The sequence below is a fragment of the Danio rerio genome, chromosome 2 (genome assembly GCF_052040795.2).
Source record: "Danio rerio strain M-AB ecotype USA chromosome 2, GRCz13ab, whole genome shotgun sequence".
Taxonomy (NCBI): Eukaryota; Metazoa; Chordata; class Actinopteri; order Cypriniformes; family Danionidae; genus Danio; species Danio rerio.
Window position 1 is genome coordinate 12,701,884 of NC_141022.1, and position 14,790 is coordinate 12,716,673.

General features: G+C 35.7%; 1 protein-coding gene across 3 annotated transcripts in view; it reads left to right on the top strand.

Moving 5' to 3' along the window:
- cdc73 (cell division cycle 73, Paf1/RNA polymerase II complex component, homolog (S. cerevisiae)) overlaps nucleotides 1-14,790 on the top strand; it is a 57,702-nt gene that overhangs the window by 39,675 nt on the left and 3,237 nt on the right. For 2 of the 3 annotated variants that reach the window (NM_001291396.1, XM_087238952.1), the window contains 6 exon segments: nucleotides 1,211-1,268; nucleotides 5,784-5,819; nucleotides 6,023-6,110; nucleotides 8,213-8,374; nucleotides 12,624-12,724; nucleotides 12,805-12,946. In NM_001291396.1, the coding sequence (NP_001278325.1) occupies nucleotides 1,211-1,268; nucleotides 5,784-5,819; nucleotides 6,023-6,110; nucleotides 8,213-8,374; nucleotides 12,624-12,724; nucleotides 12,805-12,946 (587 nt within the window). 3 annotated transcript variants of the gene reach the window in all.

A 14,790-nucleotide genomic window follows, 5' to 3' on the forward strand; every position in this document is an offset into this window, starting at 1 on the left:
AATGCATGTAAAACAATGTGAAGACTTGTGCGATTGCCTTCGATTTTCCTGACCTTGATAATATACTTGGCTGAATCATAAAGATGCTGGATTAAGATCATGTGAGGGGTCGACTCGTGATCTTTTTTTTAATTAATCTTGCAGCCCTAGAATAACATACATATTAGTTCTTTACTTAAAGGAATCAGGCATATAGACCACTGTTTATTGCAATAAGTATATTACATAAAGGTATATTATTAATAGAAAAATAGCTTTTTTTTCTTTATCTAGAATTTCCATCCAGGTTTTATTAAACTTGCTATATCTTCGACAAAAAATTTTAAAAGTTCGAAGTACATGCAAGGCCTTCAAATATTTTTCTGATCTACAACTATTGACGGCAGCTCCGGACAGCCTCACAGCAGCTCAATTGCTCAATGAGAGAGAGGGAAGGAGTTTTGCTCTCGTGATATCTTTACTGATCTATTAATTTAACCTGACAACTGTGATGCTAGGAACATCACTGTTCCTCTGGCAATGTTCTCATGCCCATTTATTCTCATTGTCATGGTTTCTCATGTATTTTATCTAATTTAAGCAACCCAAAGCTGCTATGAATATGCAAGTAACCTGCGAGGCGTCAGGGAGAGGTCTTAAGGGTCGGATGAGACCCTAGATATAAAAGATATAGACACTAGATATGCTGGATGTACAATGGTTCGAGCAAAGAGACCATCATTATAGCTGTTAATAAACATGTTGCCCATTTTAATTCCAATCAAGGAATAAATTGTCCATTTTGTACTCAAACCGAAACATTGATGCATTTGTTCTGTGGGTGTAAAAGACTGGGGGTGCTGTTTGCTCTATTAAAACAATAGGTTTTAAAATAGGGAGAATTTTTCTTTTTGCTCGTCCAAGAAAAATAAATCTCTTGTTAAATTTTGCTTTTGGAATAGTAAAATTTTCCTAACAGATTTCACGGAAAACCGATTTCATAATTTAAGGATCAAACATTTTAAGCTAAATTTTTCATAAATTAACAATCCATTTACACTTTTTTTATTGACAATCAAGCTTTTGGAAATTTTTAAGAGTGTAGTATTGTTGATAGCGATTGAGAGTTGGTTTTATCATTTGAAAATGTTTGTGCAAAGATTATATAACTGTTATGTTTTAAGTGTCAATTTCGGAATAAAAGTATTTCTCTTTTTCTCTCTGTGTGTAGGAAGGAGCATCTGCTAGAAAAGCCCAAACACCAGCTATGCAGCCTGTTCCCAGACCAGGTAAAAGAAAATAAATCTTCTACTTGGTTGACAACCATAACATTATTTTTCCACAAAATCCTTAAGTCTGTAAAACAGTAAAATAAATAAATAAATAATGACCCTAGATAGTTTTTGAAAATACAGAAACATGGATAAAAGTCCAAGAAAGTGTATGAATTTATTGTGCAAGGCTTAGCAATAAGGTGCAATTCCAATTCTACCCCTTACCGTAGGGGTGTCCGAATTCTCTTTAGCTTAAAGGCGTAGGGCTAAGGGGAAGGGCTAGATAGCCCTCGAAATGAACATTTTTCAGGAACACACTCAACTAAGGGGTAAGAATTTTCCAGAATACACCATCTACACTGACTGCATGGCTGCACACGGAAGTCAGGAGATGCACAAATCAGTATTTACTGTCATTATTACGAACTTTTACAACAAACAAGCATGTCTTTTAATACATTCATAGCCTTGTTTGTTTTTTACCGTCATGCTTAAAAAAATAAAATAAATAAATAAATTTTGCTATCTATAATCCCTAATATTAACTCCTGTATAGCAGTTCTACAACATTCTGTCACTTGAATACCCTGTCAGAAAGTCTAGTCTTTTACAGTGTCTGGTATAATGTTAATGCAGTTTACATGAATATGGCCACAGTGTAAATGCACAGTACAGTTGCAATCTTATTGCTACATTAGATCGTTATGATTACATAATATACGCCTTCAGTGATTTGACTACAGCAGTCACCGTCATCGATCTCGATGAAGCAAGTAATCGCAATGACGTGTGCAGGTGCTGTAGTGCTGTCCCATTTCTTTGGGGTAAATCTTCCCTTTCACACTCCATTTTAAGGGCCATGGGGTAGGGTTGCAAAAATAGAACTGGGATTGGGCGAAAGGATGGCGTCTATAAAAGATGCTCGGGACAGCAGGTGGAAGCCAAAGGAAATTTTGGGATTTGATTTAAAAATCTTTACCATCTTTACAATCTTGCCTGATTGGGCCATATATTAATAGTACTGCCATATTAATCACTCTGGTCCAGTTTTATTTTACCAACACTTATAATTGCTTATTTGATTTCCATTAGATATTAACATTTATACATTACATTAAGTGTTTCCCACATCAGGTCCTTTGTGTTGCACATTGCCATGAAGTCCAGTCTCACTCAAAATTTGATGTTGCCCAAATATTATATTTAATGTAATGTCAAATTATTGTTCTTGTTAGGACGATGTAAAAACCCATGAGGCAAAAAAAAAAAAAAAAAACTTAAACATTCTTATGTTCGAAAACTTGCAAAAGTGTATGGCAGATCATTTTAAAATACAATATATGATGTTACAAATTCGCTTCCATGGATACCAGTAAGGGACGCGATAGTGGGGAAAAATGGGTGTGAGAAAAAAAACTGAGGGATAGGAATATTTTTATTGCAATACTTATTTTGTTTTACTTAAAAGCCAAGAAAAGTACACTAGTTCCTAGTGTATTTTATAAAAAAAAAAAATTAACTCTGAAATCTCACAGCTGCTGGTAGCCCATGTACAAACTGGGGGACACATACAATCCTACACTTTGAAAAAAAAAAGACATACATGTGAAGTTGATAAGTACAAATATGTTTATTTGAAATGGCCAATTTATCTTTAAGTAAACATAAATAAACCATCTTAATTGACAAAAAGGACAAATGCCCACATCTCCCATCACCGAAAACGGCTGCAAACCTTTAGGAATAAACACCCGCACTGTTGGGTATGTTTGCTTGAAAGATTCAGCGAGGGATTGTTGCTATTTGGAGGACTTTTCTACCTTCTCTGCTATCCTGCCTTCAGACAGTGATATTGCTGGGTGATGGCGCTGCAGATGTGTAGGCATTGTTTATACGTGTAAAACAATGCTTGCACACAATTATTTTTTGTTCACCGTTTTTTTCTTTTATTGGCATTATACTTACCGGCAAAACCAAAATGTCCTCACACCGCAGATTTGAAAGACGCTGGCGTTTTCTCACTTTCTTTTCTTTGCTCACGCTCAATTAAAGTGACCGTGCATTGATAATGACCAAAACACATTGTATGAAAGTAAAAAGTAGCAATTTTACCCAATAAATGCGTTAATAATGTCAAGTGATTTTATATATAGACCTTTTTTTTGGAACGCAAAATTACCCATTATGCTTTGCGTGTATGCGCAAGGAGAATGCAAAGAACTTCCGGTCGGCAGCTGATGCGTGTAAACAGTCACATTTGGACAGCTTTGAAACGAGTTTTAATCTATTTTACCTGCTTTTATCCTCTTTGAACTAATACTGTTGTCCATCAGCACCATCTCCTGGACTGATCATTTAAAGAAATGCAATCTAATAGGATGGAAAACAGCTGCTGCGAGGCTTTTTCCCCTCGTTGTCAGACGGCATCTTCTGCAGTTTAAATGAAGCCTTGTCATCGCTAACGTTAACATTTTCTCTTTATTTCAAATATATAATCAGCCCAAACAAATGTAAATCGCCAAAATGTTTGACACACACACACGTAGCCTGTATCTGTGCCACTGACACACTGATTTAATAACTGTGACAAAGTGAAAATATAGGCTAGTGTCATTTCAAAATGACCGAAAAACACAAACAGTGGTAAAAACAACACACAAAAGAAAACACAAACGACTCGCGATTAGAATGAACAGCAAATCAGCCAGCAGAGTATCAATAACAGACTTTTATTGGTCATTTTTGTAAATTGCACGACTTTCATACCTGTTAAGTTTCATGCCAGTACTCTGTTTTTTTCTCCCTCTCTCTCTCTCTCTCTCTCTCTCTCTCTCTCTCTCTCTCTCTCTCTCTCTCTCTCTCTCTCTCTCTCTCTCTCTCTCTCTCTCTCTCTCTGTCTCTGTCTCTCTCTCTCTCTCTCTCTGTCTCTCTGTCTCTCTGTGTGTGTGTGTTAAAGAGCCACTAAGCTAACAGCTGACAGGCCGGGAACGCAAACAGACACTGTATTTCTGACGGCAGACACGTGAACTAGGGGACGTTTTTTTCGTATTTCTGACGCGCTTTGACCACATGTGACAGATTATAACGGCTTTAGCAGACACATTTCTAAGTGGTGTGTCACAAAAACACTCTGTTATCCATTAAAAACGTTATTAAAACCCATTTTCGGAGCGCAAAATACCAGTTGCACAAGCTGTAAACGGAAGTTTTTAGCATTTTACTGGAAGACGCTGGTCGCTATGGCGCCCTCCAAGCAGCAGCCATGAAAAAGGTCTATAGTCAATCAAATTAACTTAAATGATTAATAACTGCAACAAGCATTTATATAGGCCCAAATTACAAAACCAAATGTAAAACAATTTTAGTATCAGTTTTGCTTAAGTTGCACATTAGTGTTGCAGGAGAAGGGAAATAGAAGCAGCCGCTTTAAGACTTGCTATTTACTGGAGTTGTAGTCCATAGCAAAGTGTATTGTGTGTAGTGTAGCAGAGGAAGAAAGTTTTATTCGGCTTTGTTTTATGTTCACTCAAGTTATTCCACCCGAGAGCTGTTTGCACTGTGAACCTGACAACACGAAAATAAGTAAAAGAAGGGCACGCGTTGATTACTTTTGTTTCTCTCATCCTTTGTTGATGTTTGTGTTAGTGATTGAGCACAAAACCAGTTTTAAGGTTTGTCAATCTTCTTCAGTGTAGATGCGGGAAATGACACATTTGACCTTAATCTTTTTTTTTTTTTAGTGCTTAAATACACCACTAGAAAATAATCTGAACATCAATCCCCCAACATAAGAATTTGCTGACATGCAGGATGCAATGTTCCCACGGTCTGTTTTGCAAGGACTATTCTACACACAGTGATTAAATGTTAATGGATACAGAGTTGAAAAAAAAAACCTGTTAAAATGTCTCATTACAAATCACACAAGTCTCATTGTTAAACCTCGGGATGTTCAAAATCAATTTAATATATACAGAGTTGTGAGTAAACTAACTGCATATATATCTGTGTATGAGAAAAGATGTAGTAGTCATATAAATGCTTTGTGATTACAATTTTGAATGTGACCATATTTTATACAATTAAACTCTTACAGATATACAGATACACAATATAGCTATACAATTTGTACATTTTATATGTGCAATGAGCAGAATAATTGCAGCAAAATAGAGGTAAGATTGGAGATCAGGAAATCTGTCAATCTAGTTCAAGTCAAGATGTGACTCATAGCAGCACAGTATACAACCAACACCTCAGATACTGTGATGGCAGATAAAAGTAAAAAGGAGGAGTTTTTATTATTATTATTATTATTATTATTATTATTATTATTATTATTATTAATGTGTACATAGAACTTCTTGATTATGTCCATATCCTGATTCTTGAGATCAGCTTTGTGCATTGCTTATTAAACCTATTTCTATTAATGTTATTGCTACTGTTGTTCATAATTGCTGCAGGTTTATGTAAGAGTTGGCCATGAATACAATGTTAATATTTTTTTTTGTCTTTTTTTTTCTTTAGTCTCTCAAGCAAGACCCCCACCAAACCAAAAGAAAGGTTTGTCTTTAACCCTTTGACTGCTCCTCTACCAAATGGTTGACCATGTTTTTACCGTTTTAAATAATGACAGTTAAAGTAATTTAAAGAGTGACTGTTTTAAATAATATATATTAAATAATAATATATTTTATATTTAAAAGTTCTCTAGTGAATGTACAAATTAGGAATTCTAAGTTTCTAGTACTGTTGTTGGTTTTCAGGTTCAAGAACTCCCATTATCATCATCCCTGCAGCTACAACATCTTTAATCACAATGCTCAATGCCAAGGATCTCTTACAGGACCTCAAGTAAGTACTTGCAAGAAGTACTTGATTTATCCGAGAAATAACAAAAAATTCTGTTAAAGGACATCAAGAGCTCTATTTTAACAATTTAGACGCAAAGTCTAAAAAGCATGGCACAAACACATTAAGGGCATGTCCGAATCCACTTTTGCAAGTTTAGGGATAAAAAAATATCTGGGTGTGTTTTGAGCATAACGTGCCTTAAACCAATCTGAGTTAAGACTTTGTAAGAGGCAAAACGTAATGCTTCATTAGTGAGAAAACGGTTAAACAGACCATCTGCATAACCATAAAGAACGAGCCTCCTCTATTCAGCCTCTTTACTTTCTCTTTGCTTTACTTTACTTTTTCTCTTTACTTTACTCCTTTACTTTCATTGAAACAGTGTTGTATGCACTCCACTGAGTGCATTATTAGCCTACATATTTCAACATATTTCATTTTGTTTAAGCGTAAAGATTTGTTATTTGAACTATTTCTAAATTCAGTTCTAATTTCAAAGGTATAATGGTATGATGAAGTATTCAAACACACTTCCCCCCAGGATGAGACATAGAGGTAGTGGTTTTTATATTTATGTAAAAGATGATAATTTTTGTAACATTTTAATCCTTTAGTTTTTTACAGATGTAAAGATGTGTGTTGTGTAACTGTACATTCTGTGTGTATTAAGTAATGTTTAAACATTTGAATGCTTAGGCACACAACTAACGCGCTCTGCACTGGACTTTAGACCAACTTTCAGTTGATCAAGGGCGTGGTCTATTTCAGTTTCTCAAAATAGCAACACGCCTACAATGAGCCTTAACACACCGTCTTTCTAGATAGACATACCCATGAGTCCACAAAGTGGCGCAAATTTTTTTTCTGTTTAAACAATGTGGCACAAAATTTGAGTTCGGCTGGTTTTAAAATAGCAACATATCATGCCAAACACAACAAATAAATGAAAAAATGTATATATATTTTTGAACGTGAAAGAATGCATCTTAGGACTGGGACTCCCACGGTTGATCAGACTAGTTTGTGTGTTCCACACGTTGCCTCTTGTCGGGTAATCCCGGAGCTTATTGGCCCGATTCAGCATGTAGAATTGGTGTCAGCTAAAGACAGTGCTCTGATTGGCAATTCAGCAAAGAATCAGATGGTAGTGAAGTTTAAAGTAAACAATTTATGCAAGGCATGTCCTACACAATGATAAAGATTAATGGATACAGGGTTGGGGAAAAAACGTAAAATTTATCACGGATATCATTCGTCATGTGTGCATCATTTAAAGTTTAAAGCCTTATTTTTTGTAAAAGAGATGAAATCCAACAATTGATACTAATATTAAATGGTGATCAATAAATAAGGCGATAGGCTGTTTTGTTTTGTGACCTAACTGAATTACTAAATGACAGCCATGCACTCGGATTTAGGGTTATTTTGGTAGAACAAGACAGAGCTGTCCATTCACTGCTAAACTCTGTTTGCATACACTAATGACGATTCTCAGCAGCGACTCTAGCCTCTAGCCTTTAGTACTAAATATGTACCAAGTAAGTGCAGTACAGTTCATTATTTTGGTACCTTTGACAGTGGAAATGGACATAAATGCATACTGGACTTTACTAGTCAGTTGAAATGAGCCAATAGTCAGAACACAAGATTACAGCAGAGGCACTGCAGATTACTAAGAAGAATAAAAGAAAACTACAGTCCTCTGGAACCAAGTCAATGCAAGTGCTTAGAATGCCACATTTAGTCCAGGTTTTAGTAACAAAATTGCTGGAGTGTCTACAGCATCAGTAGATCATTTAAGATTTCCTAGGATCATCATTAATCTAATAAAAAAATACAATTTGTAAGCAGTGGAGTGTGAAACAATGTTGTATAAATGCATCAAATTGCATACAACGTGTTGATGTCAAACTGTATCTGTGTGGTATGTAAACTAGAGGGTTTTGTACATATTTTCAAAGTTGCAGTACTAGAAATAGAACTGGACCACAGGGCTGAGTGGTCATTTTACACCTGCCACAAAACTGTTAGTTCTGTTGACATTCTTGCATGCAGTTACTACAATGTGTTTTCGAGAACTCATGAAAGTGTTTTTTCTGGAGGTTTGTCACATCAGAGGAAAAGAAGAAGCAGGGCATTCAGAGGGACAACGAAGTTCTTCTGCAGAGACGTAAAGATCAGGTCCAACCTGGCGGTGCCATGCTCAGCGTCACTGTACCCTACAGAGTGATCGACCAGCCACTCAAACTGGCCCCGCAGGACTGGTGCGTCCATCTTTTTTTTACTTACTAATTTCACATACATGTATCAACTAATTTAATGGATCCTTTTTTAGACATTGTTCATCAGTACTCATGGCACTGTTCTTTTTTTTTGTCCTTTGTTTGGGTGTAAAAAAAGTTTATTTTAGAGCAGAATCCTGTCATTGAACATCCCCACACAGCCTAATCTGCTTAGATGAATATGATAATATGCGCCAAACAACAAAAATACACAATAAAAATAAGACCGCAGTGAAAGAACCACAGTTAAGATAGCATCTGATCACAATGATTCTGTTTGCTTAAGCTCTGCAATTCAGCACTCTAGAACTGCACGATTCTGGCTAAAATGGGAACTGCGATTTTTTTTTTTTTTTTTTTTTTTTTTTTTTTTTTTTTTGCTTAAAAAAGATTACAATTTTCCCACCATTTTGTAGATGTAAAATAAAGCTTAATATGAGATTTGTTTTTTCTCAAACATATGGTAAAACAACAATATTAATATTATGTGTAGGCCTACTGGCTTCTATAAATAATTCTATTCTACTTATAATAATTCTGATGTTTGAATTATGTTTGAGATTTATGCTTGCAATTTGTCATTGACAACATTATTAGACCATTTTATTCTATGGTAAAATCAACATTATATAGGCTTGAGTAGTTACACTGACACTGTTAAACATTTATTTTCATGCACAACTCTGTTCACTATGAAAGGAAAAAAACATATCAAATACTTGTTGCAATCATAACTCTAAAATGCGAGATGATTATTTAAATGAAGTGCACGCTTTCAGTTTCATTTTCACTGCTAAGTGCTGTTCATACTTCACGCGCGGCTCTCAAACAATCACTCTGTGCCACAAACTGTATATTATTTACAACTGTATTACCTGTTACGCACAGCATATGCAGGTTCTGTTCACTAAAGTAGAGGTATCCGCGTATATCATTAAGTAGGGTGCGCGTCCGCACAGTCAGCAGCTACGTCACGTGATTTCCCGGCCACGAAAACAGCATAATATGTAGACAAAAATGACAATTTTAGGTGAATTATACTTTATAAATACTGTTTTTGACTATTTTAACATCATTTAGAGGTGTCCATGTTGCTGAGCAATGTGCGGGAAACAATGAAAAGACTTTTGCAGCCTCCTTTGCTTCTCTCCTGAACTTGAAAATATGATTAACAAAATCGTAGAAATGCTGAATTAAGATTGTCTAGGAGTCTAATCGAGATCGAAATTTTTTTCGATTAATTGTGCAGCTCTAGATCACGCATTTATCACTTATCATAACAAATCCTGTTTTGCCTTGTTTTGAGTACAATGTTAGTTTTTACTGTAAGTCAGCTCTCCAGTGTTTGTTTTTACTTTACAACATTTGTCTCAAATTTGATTCTTGGATGGCCGCAAGCCAGTGACTTTTTTGCTGTGAGGTGACAGCACTACCTACTTTCCAGATTGTCAATTCAAATTTAATTGAACCCTTTGTTTGTTTGCTTTATTGTTAAAAGCTATCTTTTTAAATTAAACGGTGTAAATTAATCAGATTTTGGCTAAATGTATATATCGTCACCCAACAATGCTTTGCTGAGACTTGTGCAAATCAAGTCAAAGGCAGATTCTGCTTGACCAGTGTATTCAGCATTGAACTCCACTGAGTTATAAATGTGATTGTTTGTTTTTATTGCAATAAGTTATCATTTTAAATGTTAAACTGCATTAGTTAATACAAGTTGTCATAAAAAAATTGTGAAAAACTAGTACCGTTTTCTATTTATTTTGAAATATTAAGAAATAAATAAGGAAATTACCCATGGCAACTTTAATGTAACATAGCTTGGTATAAATACCTTCTGCCCATGGCTCTCAGTGATATTTGGTTTTTGGTCCTTCATATAAAAAGTTTGGGCACCCCACTGCTCTAGAATTTCTGACTTTGATGTATGGAACCAAGGAACTGTTTTTTTTTTCACAACAGTGCAGAGGCACAACTACTAACTGTGTATTAGTACAGACTAATGAGATCCTGAGGTTTAAGGGCCAAATTATACTCGTCCATATTGTTCACTTTAAGGCCCAATCCCAATTCTATTTTTGTACCCCTACCCCTACTCCATCCCCATGGCCCTTACAACCAAGGCTTAAGAGGAAGGGCTTCAAAATTTACCCATAAGTATTGGGACAGCACTACACCACCTGCACACATCATCATATGTCCTCGCGATTTCTTGCTTCAATATGAGATCAGATGATTGCGACTGCCAGAGTGATTTCAGTTGTGTTATTTTTTGGCATTGAAATTAATAAATTAATATGCTCAAAATTAGTAATTATAGGGTTTTCTCTTTAAGGGGGTCTTTCTAAACTTATCAGCAGAGATAAAAAGACCTGTAATGGGTGTGACAGACAAAGGCGACATCCAAAAGTGTTGATGGTCCTCTTGGAATGTGATTGAGAAACACTCCAAAACTACTGGAGACTATTAAGCAGGTGTTGGAGGTGGTTGGAGCTAAACTCTTCAGAGCTGTGGCCCTCCAGGAGTTAAATAAAGATATTTATAAAATGTATAAATAAATATGCTCAAAATCAGTAATTATAGGTCTTTTTTTTTTTTTTTAAGTTGACTGTTGTGCAATGGACAGTTTAAAGGGATAGTTCACTCAAATGAAAAATAACTCGCTGTTTTCACTATCTCAAGTGGTCCAAAAAGCAAAAACAAATACTATGGAAGTCAATAGTTGGTTACAGGTTATTGGAATTTTTCTAAACATCATCTTTTGTGTTTAACAAAAGAAAAAAACTCAAACAGGTTTGAAACAAGTTATGGGAGAACTATCTCTTTAAATCTGTTTAACCCTTAAAGACCTAGACGTATTTTGTGGGCACCTAATGGGCCTATATTATTATTATTTTTTAAAAGCAGTTTTATTGTTATTTTAGCAGTCAGCCTCAAGTGTTATATATTATTTTAAACAGGAGAACCTGAAGCTTCAATCTGTATCATTTAAAGGTTCAGTCTAAAACATTTTTTGGTCCAAAAACATATGAACAGACAGAAAATATTTTTTTTAAATAGTTTTTAAAAAAGTGGCATTTTCTAGTTATTACAAACAAAACCTCGTGAAGTTTTTTTTTCTTTCTTTTAGAAATACACGCTATGATGTTTTATACTTCCAAAATAAATTTTGTCTACATCCACCTTTCCTTGAGCAAGTTATAGCAATTTATTACAATGTTATTCTAAGGCTTTTTTCAGTGCATTTATTTACTGACAATGTATTTGCCCAAAAGTTCTGGAAATGAACTAAAAACAGAAAGATTGTTACAAAATAACAGAACACTGAAGCAAGTTTGACTTTTTCCAAATAATATATTTTCAGTACCCATAAACAACACCACTTACAATGAACAAATAAAAAATAAGAAAACAAGAAATAATGAGTCAAAGTCCAAATAAACATGGTGCAAATCCTCAGTAAAAAAATTTATATAAATATTGACTATACTACAAATAGTTACATAACTAAACTAGATTCAATATGGACCATCCTTAGGTTTTATGTGCCAGCATGAATATGGTGTTGACCCTGCTGTCTCTCAACTTTTGCGTTGCAGACAAACAGTCGCACTGCCATTTGCGTCCTTTGAAAACAGCAAGACCATCACTTCGTCTTTGCTGTGTCGCTGTTTTGTCATGTTTTAGTGCTGTTGTGCATGCAAAAGTACTTAGTATGAGTATTATTTCATGCAAAACTTTTTCTTTTTTTTTTTTTTTTTTTTGCGTTTTATTTAGCCGTGCGTAAATGTACAGCCTATTTCTCATTCCGGGTTGTTCTAATAGCTGATTGCTGGTCCACAAAGCGAAACCTATGCTTATTGGTTGAGAGAGAGCGAGTTTGAACCAATCTGGGCATGGAGGAGGGACAATGTATCAATGCATCATTTCTGGTTTGTCCGAGCGTTCCTTTGTGAAATCAGAGGTGTCAAAATGTGATGACGTAACCACACTGATTCCGGAGCCTCCGAAGGTCTGTCAATGTAATGTTTTACAGCGATGGAAAGCTCTCTTCTTTATGCCAGTCTTTAAACTGTACTGATCGGATCAGCGGATTAAAAGTTATTAAACATTTAAGAACAGTACTTATTTTTAGCCACAGGCGGCTGTTTCAGTCTTTAAGGGTTAATGGTACATACGAGCACAGGCCACAATCAGTCAGTTTAAGACTGTTGTTGTTTGTACACAGGGATCGTGTTGTGGCGGTCTTCGTTCAGGGTCCTGCCTGGCAGTTCAAGGGCTGGCCGTGGCTACTGCCCGATGGATCCCCAGTGGACATATTTGCCAAAAGTGAGTTTGGTCTGAACTTTACACAACAAAGATTATACAGAGGATATAGTGAGCTTCATGCCATGTTTATGCGTTTTTAGTTCGAGCCTTTCACCTGAAGTACGATGAGGCACGGATGGACCCAAACGTGCAGAAGTGGGACGTGACTGTGCTGGAGCTGAGCCACCACAAACGACACTTGGACCGGCCCGTCTTCCTGCGCTTCTGGGAAACACTCGACAGGTCAGGATGAAATGTGAAATGTTTTTTTGTTTTGAAATTTTAGCGCTTCCATAACAATAAACAAATTTTGGTGTATTTTTCTGCCTGCCAACAGATATCTCAATGTAATGATATCTTACAAATCATTAATACTAATAAATGATTTTTTCGTAGATGATAGATATCACACGCACACACACACCCATTCTTAGAAAAGGAATGGCATTCATTTCAAATAAAAGCAGATGCACTCCACCTGTTATGTCTCTTTGGAAAATGTGGTTTGTCAAGCTGCAGTGATTTAGTAGTTGTGAAATGTGAAAGAATGTAGCTGACCTGTTTCATCATGGTCACACTGTTTTAATGTACAATTCTCACTAATAACAAGCCATTAACTATGAATTTGACCTCAAATTTCTAATTGGCTGCTTGTTAATACTTAGGGAGTAGTTGGGTTTAGGTATTTCGTAGGATTAGGGATGTTGAACTATATTAGGGGTGTCATTCTGTGTAATCTAGAATAATCTTAAGGCACAGTCCTATTTGCATTTAAAGCAACAGTCAACAAAACAGCACAATTTGGATCGAATCCTTAAAGGGCAGTTGCAAAGAGTTATAAAAAAAATGTTTGGGTATTCTGAAACTTCATGTACACACTGGGATATCAGAGGCTTTTTTTTGTTATTTGTTTTTTTTTACATTTTGTAAAAAGGAGCTAAATAATAGGTCCCCTTTTATTATAGGCAGGCATGTAATAAGCTACTAGTTATAATGAGAATTACTCCCTCTACTAAACGGTTTCCTTAATTATTAAAGGGCCATTTTCACAGAGCCAAAACAAACACACAGGCGCAGGGGAGAAAGATAGTGACCGCATTTACATGGACATCAGTAATTAAATTATTTGCTAAATTATTAATTTGTGGACCATAACTGCAGTTTGGCATGTTCACTTTCATTCAGGAACAAATCATGCATGCCCCATGACAAACGCGATATTGCATGCAAAGAAACTGCTGGAAGAGTGTAGTTTTAATGTAATATTTGATACCGCATGTTGTATGAGAGAAAAAAAAACTCATTTCTCGGTAACTTAGATGCACTCGGTAGGTAGCATCAGAAAGCTTATTGTGTAGTGTATTTTGTCACAAATTTCAGCGAAAATTCTACACAACGGTAATAGTTTGATTAAGGTGTTTACATGATTACACTCAGGGAGTGCATATTTCATCTATAATATGTAGTGAAAATAATGTGTTGTAAACTTAATAACTAAATGGTAATTTTTTAAATACTGTAAGAGTACTGTAGACTAACTAACTTTGCCTCTGAATAAACAAACAGTAAAAAAAGAACACTGATCATACACTTACCAAATCTGTAGAGACAGGATAATCAACACGAAGATGAGTGGCAACTCTGGATTTCACCATTTTCAGATACGAAAAGCTCTTGGGTAAAAATGTTTCTTACAAACATATTTCTGTCGCATGCATTGTAATCCACACGTGAGTCCAGCTGCGCTTTCATGAGGGGAAATGAAAACAAAACCTTTGTTGCAGCACATTTATAAACGCAACACTGACGACTGTTTTTCCACTTGTGGCGTCTCTCTGCCATCTGAACACTGTAACAAGTAAAAACATGTATTCATGACTGTCTTCGAAACTATCATGCATTTTAGGGAAGTTGTACCTCATACACCGTAGAGCACGCCGATTGGTTTGAATCAAGTCTTTCTCATGAATGAATGCTGCACACTCAAACGCGTCATGTTGTACTGGCCAGAACAGATAGCCATTCTACATTCTGGAATACATGCAAGGATCTAATCGCTGTGCCGTAGCTTCAAAAATTTGTTTCAA